This window comes from Alternaria conjuncta (assembly GCF_024043145.1).
Source record: "Alternaria conjuncta strain BMP 0040 chromosome Unknown scaffold_2, whole genome shotgun sequence".
NCBI lineage: Eukaryota > Fungi > Ascomycota > Dothideomycetes > Pleosporales > Pleosporaceae > Alternaria > Alternaria conjuncta.
Genome location: NW_026250091.1, coordinates 1,396,724 through 1,404,515, shown reverse-complemented (window position 1 = coordinate 1,404,515; position 7,792 = coordinate 1,396,724). Strand labels below are relative to the sequence as shown.

General features: G+C 56.5%; 4 protein-coding genes across 4 annotated transcripts; 2 read left to right on the top strand and 2 right to left on the bottom strand.

Annotated features, from left to right (window-relative positions):
- Positions 1–2,767, top strand: J4E85_001594 (uncharacterized protein; the record flags this gene model as incomplete). The annotated part of the gene is made up of 2 exons (XM_051465879.1): positions 1–40; positions 96–2,767. 2 exons carry the CDS (start codon positions 1–3, stop codon positions 2,765–2,767), a joined length of 2,712 nt encoding a protein of 903 aa, XP_051330436.1.
- A 454-nt stretch (positions 2,768–3,221) lies between these two features.
- On the bottom strand, positions 3,222–4,897 carry J4E85_001593 (uncharacterized protein; the record flags this gene model as incomplete). Its single annotated transcript, XM_051465878.1, has 2 exons — positions 3,222–4,552; positions 4,600–4,897. The coding sequence occupies 2 exons, from the start codon at positions 4,895–4,897 to the stop codon at positions 3,222–3,224; spliced, it is 1,629 nt and encodes a 542-aa protein (XP_051330435.1).
- A 257-nt stretch (positions 4,898–5,154) lies between these two features.
- J4E85_001592 (uncharacterized protein) lies at positions 5,155–6,169 on the bottom strand (the record flags this gene model as incomplete). The annotated part of the gene is made up of 3 exons (XM_051465877.1): positions 5,155–5,520; positions 5,568–5,870; positions 5,918–6,169. 3 exons carry the CDS (start codon positions 6,167–6,169, stop codon positions 5,155–5,157), a joined length of 921 nt encoding a protein of 306 aa, XP_051330434.1.
- A 548-nt stretch (positions 6,170–6,717) lies between these two features.
- Positions 6,718–7,573, top strand: J4E85_001591 (uncharacterized protein; the record flags this gene model as incomplete). Its single annotated transcript, XM_051465876.1, has 3 exons — positions 6,718–6,730; positions 6,786–7,266; positions 7,318–7,573. 3 exons carry the CDS (start codon positions 6,718–6,720, stop codon positions 7,571–7,573), a joined length of 750 nt encoding a protein of 249 aa, XP_051330433.1.
- Between the last annotated feature and the right edge of the window lie 219 nt (positions 7,574–7,792).

Sequence of the window (7,792 nt, the reverse complement as noted above, 5' to 3'; positions counted from 1 at the left end):
ATGAGTGTGGAGCCTGAATTCCAACTCAAGCAAACCAACGGTAGGTGAGCTGCACCAGCCATCCCAGACACGCATCATGCTGACAGAGGCGCCAGTCTCGCAGCCTCAACTATCCCATCAAACCTCGCAGCAGAGCGTTGCTGCTTCCCTCGCTGCTTCTGAGGGCTACTACAGCGCGTCAGAGCAGGCGTCCAGTTCGAGCGACGAGCGCAGGCCTCTCTACCAGACACCGCCTTCCTCCCGCACACCGGCACAGAGTCATGAGCAGTTGGTGCCACACACTGACATCCCGATAACGTCTCTGCGAGGTGTTGGTGTCCCAAGACAGCAGCCTCAGCCTTCCTTCACACACGGACGCCCTCAATCGCCTGCTGTGTCTACCATCGCAGAGGAGTCGAGACCAGACACGCGAGACGCGAGGCGCTCCCAGTCATACAACATGGACGCCGAATCCCAGGTGACCACACCCGGCCAGGATACCACACCCTACATTCGATTCGCCATCGACCAACTCACACGCGACGAAGAGGTCCGAGGATCGAGGATATACCCAGAGGTCCGACCCGAGGACGACGAAGATGACTACCCCGTTGACAGGATTGTTCACGACAATGGCCTGGGATACATGGCGCAGGAGCAACGGACACAGCAGAGGATGTCACAACAAATACCACGGAAGCCCTTGAGGAATTCGTCGACACCGCTTGCGAAAGCCCCGGCGCCCATGGCCACCACACAGCCTTACGACCCACATCACCCGACCCAACAGTACAGACCCCAGCATTCACCGTCTCCGTCCCGGACACAGAACGATGTCTTCGTAGCACATACCCAACATGCGCCACTGCACTTCCTCCCGGCTATCCTTCGCCCATTCTGGCTAGGCCTTTACATCTTCTTGTGTCTTCTAATGCTTGCAGCCTTGATCTTTTCCGCCGTCTACTCCAGCCGCAACGATGGCAACGGCCTGTGGGACTACAACGCATTTGGCGACAATCGCTACTTTGTCTTCGAATACCTCCCAACCCTCCTAGGAATGCTCCTACTTCTATGGCTCATCCAAATCCAGACCGCTACCCAGCGCCTCATACCTTTCATCTCCATGGCTTCGGACTCTTTCCACATGCGCTCTGAGGCTGTCTTCCTCCGACTGTACCCGATGCAGTTCGTATGGCCTAACTTTGAGCATTTCCGCGCCGGACACCCCGGTGTTGGTGTTTTCTTCTTCGTGTCATGGCTGTTTACTTGGACGATACCCCTTCTTGCTTCCGCCTACAACGTACGATATGACGTGGGCCGCAGTGTCTGGCGATGGGTAGCCGTTCAGGGCGTTGTCTGGACCGTTGTTGTTCTCTACATCCTGTTGATTGCTGTATTGATCTACATGCTGCTCTTCCTGACCCGCAACCCGACTGGCCTGAAATGGGACCCTCGATCTCTCGCCGACATCATCTCGCTTCTTGAGCGCTCGAACAACCTCACGGATTACAACAACTCTGAGACATTTGAGAAGGGCGACTGGCATCTGGTTAGCAACCGCGCGGACCGTATTGGGTACTGGACGACTACAACGAGGCCCAGTGACGTCTTCTACGGCATCGGCGAAGAGGGTGCTGGAATTCGGAGGTTCTCAGTCCAAGAAGGACGTATTACTGAGAAGGGAGCTGAGCGCACCAATCTCGACCCGACCCAGGGCAACGACTTCACCATCCGCACCGACATCCGCAACCCCAGCGTGCGACTACGATTTCTTCCCTGGTACCTGAAGGACACTTCGGTCATTGCGTGGATCGTCATTGCCGCTGTATTGCTGGTCGCTTTCTTCGTTGTTAGTTTTGTCAACAGCGCCGTCCGCCTTGGATTCCTGCCCCAGGTCTTCGCTCGCACTGGCGCAGACGGCTTCTCCGCGTCAAACTTCCTCTACTCCTTCATTCCGGCTCTGATCGCCAACTTCCTCTTCTTGGCTTTGTTATCTCTGGATTACTCTCTTCGGGTCCTTCAGCCCTACATGGCGCTCTCCTCCAAAGGCGGAGCTACCGCTGAGGCTTCTCTTCTGGTCGACTATGCCTGCCGCCTACCTTTCTCCGCCACTTTGGCGGCACTCGAGAACAAACACTGGCAAACAGCTGTTCTCTCCTTTGTCTCGTTGACATCCTGCACTCTGCCCATCCTCGCTGGAGGCTGCTTCTGGACGCAATACTACGGCAACGACGACGTGGTCCGTGTCGCAGCGGAGCTCGCAGGATACTACGCACTCTGCTTCTTCCTCGCCCTCTACGGCGTTAGCCTCCTCGCTCTCATCCCAGGCCGCCGCCGAGCCGCCCTTCCCCACCGCAGCAACACGCTCTCCGAGATAATCAGCTGGGTTTACCAATCCCCCATCCTCGCCGACCGCGCGTTTTCCCGTCCCCAGACAAAGCCCGAACTCGTCGCAAGGCTAATGGGATCCACCTATGCGGAACGCACATGGGCTCGATCCGCCCTCTCACTTGTCCGTCCTTCCCGCAACAACCTGCGCAACGAGCCAGCCGCCGAACCCGCTCTAGGCGACAAGAAGACGAGGAAGGAACGCAAGAACGAGAAGCACAACTCCTACACCGACCCACAGAAGATTCGTTACGGCTTCGGTATCCACGTCGGACGTGATGGTCTCGAGCATCTCGGCATCGACCGCGTACATCGCGGTGGAGAGAGGAGTGGTCGCGAGCTTGTTATCTGGGAAGAGCAGAACAACAACAAGAGGAAGAGCTGGACGAGTCAGGTATAGGGCTCTTTCGCTTCTGACAGCAACGATCGTACACGACCAACGAAACGTATTTCACGATCACACACATTTATACTCGCATCATCGAGTTTTACACAACAAAATCGACTTTTAGCATCGGCGTTTGGAGGACATTTTGTTTTCCACATTACGGATTCATGGATATCACGGCATTTGGCACGACGGCGCAAAGAACTTTTCTTGAATAGAACGAAGTTCGCGGAATGTATAGTATGGTAATAATGAGAGCGATATAGACGAGAGGTTGTAGGAAGCCGAGTCTTCCTCCTCAGAGGTCAAATGATGTGTATATGGAAAGGCAAGATTTGAGCCTAGTAATTTACGAGAACGATGAATGCATAAAGAGATGAAGACAAGAATTGCATATGTCAATGGCGATTTCAACAAGAGCGTTCTTCAGTGGTATCAAGTTTGAATTTCCTTTCACATCTACTTCCTACGCAGCAATAGCCGCTTCGGTAAGTCTACTAATCTCCAACTCGCCATCGCCACCCAAATTATCCAAGCCATGGAACCCCTCCTCCACAACCCACTTCTGCTCATACTTCATCAGCACTTTACACGCGTTGCCCACGACCAGTAGGCCAGGCGGTCTGCTGCCTTCCTCTTCCACTGCAGCACACACATGTTCCAGCGTCGTTCTAATGACTCTCTGATCGGGACACGATGCGCGTTCTAGTACGGCCACGGGCAGATCAGCGGGGTATGCTTTGCCGACTAGACTTTCGACTAGAGCGGAGAGACGGTGCAGAGACATGAGGAGGACGAGGGTGCGGGAGGCTACGAATTCGGGTGGGTCGAGGGGCGCGCCTTTGCGGCCGGTGCCGGTGCAGATGAGGACTTGGTCGGCGATGCCGCGGTGTGTGGCAGGTATGGCGGCGAACAGGGGGGCGCTTAGAGCGCTGGTGATGCCGGGTAGCACGCTGGGTATGAAGCCGTGCTCGCGGAAGAAATCATATTCTTCGCCGCCACGGCCGTAGATGTATGGGTCGCCTTGCTTTATCCGCACGACTACTTTGCCGGCTTTCAGGCCTTCCAGACCTAGCTCTAGGAGCTCTTCTTGCGCTTTGTCGGCATTTCCGGGGAACTTTCGTGCGATGTGGACGGTTGCGCGGCGGGGTACGAGGTCGAGGATGGGTGCGGGGACGAGCTTGTCGGCGAGGATGAGGTCGGCGGAGAGAATGGCTTTGTGCGCTGCGCGGGTGAGGAGGTCGGGATTACCAGGGCCGGAGCCTGCCAGTATGATACGACCTGGTCGTCGTGCCGCTGTGGTGGCGGTGGGTCCGACTTTGGAGGGGCTGCTGCTGGCGAACTCGCGGAACAGCATGTCGACGTCTGCATCTGTGATACCGGCGAGACGACGTAGAGGCCAGTACTCGCATATCTGTGAGAGCCAGCGCATGCGACGTCCCCGTGCAGCTTCCTTGCTCTCCTCCATGATCAGCTTATTGAAGGTCGCTGGCTGCCCGCTGTCTTCTTCTTCTGCCTCTAGATCTTGCGACAGTTCTGCCGCATGATCTTCTTCCCATATGCGTCGCCGCAGTGTGCCTAACCTCTCCACTGCATCACCCAGCCGCGGTGGAAGTGACGCCGCAATCTCCCTCTTTATTCTTGCAGACAGCTTGCATCCCTTTCCAGATGTTGTGATACCGATCTGTAGAGGGCCGTCGGAGTGTGTGGAGAGGAGGGTGAATGAGCAGAGGTTCGGCGCATCGGCGACATTGACTGGGATACGTAGTCTCCGGCAAAGACTCGAGATGTGGGTTGCTGTGGCGAATTAGAGGGAATTTGAGACATACTCTCATGTCACGTACCTGATGTATGTTTTCCGCCCGCAGTAACAAATACAGCATCTACTACGCTGTCCACCTCTTCTCGTCCCAGCGTAGTCAAGTCGTCGTCTTTGAAACTCCGCTTTAGCCACTTTACTTCGCCCGCCTCAATTCTCTTGACAAGTCCATAGTGAAGTGTGGAGTCCTCGGGCGCGAGCAGAATCGGTTTCGCGCCGACCTCTATTGATCGTGCGCATCGTGCGCCTGCTAGTGGGTTGGACCCGACTATAAGGTGGATGTGGGATGTGGCGTCTACCGCGGTAAGAAGTGCTGGCGCCATGATGAAGTATGCAGAGGATAGATCTGAACAACTTTGAATCCCACGAAGGAGGGGCAGTAATATGAGTAGAGGCAATCGTCGATGCGGTTACTCCTCGGCGGTGTTGATAATGCGCGTGGCACATTATTTGTTCCGATAGCGACGAGCCGATATGGCGCGATCGCACTAGGGCATTCCCGCGGAAAAAGGCGAAATATGAGTGGTTGTTCCGCCCAATGGTCGATGGTGCAATTGACTGCTGTCAGACTTGCGCGGAGTTAGTCCATCTGCTCGTCTCGACCCATGACTATGTTGAGCGCTTTTCGGCTCAACATCACACTGTGTCCTAGGGCGTTGAGCTTTGCCGATGCGGATATCAGAGCGGGGTCTTGGCTCTCCACTCGGATTTTCTCCTTGACGCGGACGTCGTGGTCCTTGTATTTGAACGTGCGGTCGGCCTCGTCGTGCGCTGGTGCTCGTGCCCCGCCAAGTGCTGATGCAAAGGTGTTGCGGATGCTGAAGCCAGTGAGCGACGTGCTGTCGCCGGCGTTGTGTGGCTCGAGAGTGCGGATTTCGAGAACGAGGGCGGCATCGAAGACGAACAGGTGGAAGGAGACATTCGCGGGCAGTGGAGGGTCAAATGTCTGCGATTGTCAGCAATGTCCGTGTTGGATATTCAGGTGCAGCCTACCTTGTCGTCGACGGGTTTCTCCCACCACGATGGCTGGACATCCGAGTAGCCCTTCAGTGCAGCCTGCGCTTCCAGTATGTGGTCGTGCAGCAGCTGCAGTTGCCCGGATACGAAGTTGGCGTTGGTAGCATCGCCGCCCCAGGTAGCCACGTCGATGACGTCGAGGCAGCTGTTGATGGAGGTCCGAATCGAGGTGAGCTGGGGCACAACGAGCGTCGGCGCATGCGGTGCAGGGGAAATGGCGAGGTCGTACGTCAGCGAGCCCTTGGGCGGTGGGAGGCTTGCGAGGCGGAGCTTGACGTTCTGCACGGTGTGAGCTGCTGCATGGGGACGGAGAGCGAAGGACGTACGCCTTTGGTGATGCGCGTGCCAACGCGAGTAATGAGGCCCTTGAGACTCTCGGAGCGCACCGAAGTCAGCACAAGTGTCGAGCCATTCTCCGACGGCGCAAGCAGGGCAGCGCACTCTTCCAGGCCAGCCTTGAGCGACTGCAGCGTCTCGCGGAGTTGCACCAGCAGCCACTCGAGCTCGCGCGCTTGTGACTCTGCCTGCTCGAGCGAGAGGCGGGCGTCATCGATGGGCGGCCACACAGCAGTCGACATGGCGGTGATGGCTTCCAAGTTCCAAGGCACGATGCGGCAGATTGTTGGTGTCGGGCTGCCCGAGCTCCTCGATGGCCAGGATCCACTGCTCACGCTGCGGATCTCGCTACTATCCGAGGAAGGAAGCCATCCCTGCATCTCTCCGCCCATCTCTTCACGTGCCGAACACATCACGCACTTGCACACACATTAGAGCCCTCCGTCACGATCCGTCGCATCCGCCAGCGTGTTTGCAGACAAGCCGCGGACCCTCTGGCTGCTTGGGCGTGTCGAGCAGCCTCGGGATGATGCAAAGCGCGCGCGATAGTGCCGTAACCCTGTGCGATGAGGGAGCTAGTCGACGACGCCAACAAAGAGCCGATTCACAGGTGCACTACGTCACCCGCTTGGCCGCACCTCATAAACAAGCTTGCCAGGCCTCTTTTCGTCGCGCGTTTGAGACGCAGCTAGCCACGTCGAACCATCCTCTGTAATCGCACCATTATCGTGCATCCTAATCTTAATAACCTACACCCTTGCGACGACGACTCTTTTGGGTACCACACACCATGGCTGTAGCTAGTACGTTGCCCGTCGCTTCCTGATTCGGTTGCGCATCTGCTAACACACCTCCCAGGACCTCTTCTCGCATTCGGCTCGCTGATCCTGGTCGCTGGAGGCCTGCTCTTCCAATTCCTGACCATCCTCACCGGCGGCGTCAACAAGGCTCCTCTCACCAAGTTCTACTTCCTCGAAGCCACCACCGGCGGTATTCCCAACGCACGAAACCCATCGCGATGGACCTTCTTCGCCATCTGCGGCGCCGACCCCGACTCCGGCAACAATGCCAACTGCGGCTCCCCTGTACCAGCGCTGCCATTCGACCCTCCTAGGAACTTTGGCACTCAGGAAAACATCCCCGAGCAGTTCATCGGTACTCACATGTACTACTACCTGTCTCGCTTCATGTTTGCTTTCTACCTGATTGCTCTCTTCTTCGCTGCCATTGCCCTCGTTTCCGGTCTTCTTGCGCTCTGCAGCCGTCTTGGAGGGTACCTCTCTTCCCTGATGACCTTTGTCGCCCTCTTCTTCCAGACGCTCGCCGCAGCTCTCATGACGTAAGTCTATGCCAATGTCCAACTTCCAGTACGTCGACTAACGTTCATCAGCGCATGGGTAGTCAAGGGCCGCGATGCCTTCCGCTCCGCCGGTTTCGAAGCAAGCATCGGCAAATACCTCATGGGTTTCACCTGGGCCGCCGTCGCCTGCTACTTCCTCGCCACCGTCATGTTCTGCCTCGGAGGCCGTCTCGGCGGCGACCGCTCTTCCAGCATGCGCCGAAGCCGCTCCACCAAGTCGAACCGCAGCCGGGGTAGCTTCTTGGATACCGAGTCCCAGCGCAAGCCCAGGGACTACTCCCCATAAACTGATATTGAACGAGGATGAAATGGTCGAAGTGGATGAGTTCCAACACGGACCATATGGAGGAAAACTGATCTTTTACGCGACGATATCCACGATTTGATTTTGTAATGAACGAACATAATACCTTGCTATAGCGCGCGAGTTAATGCTAGTATTGTACATATGCACATATAGCAAATATACTTCAACCGAAACTATATTTCACATGACCATCCTGTG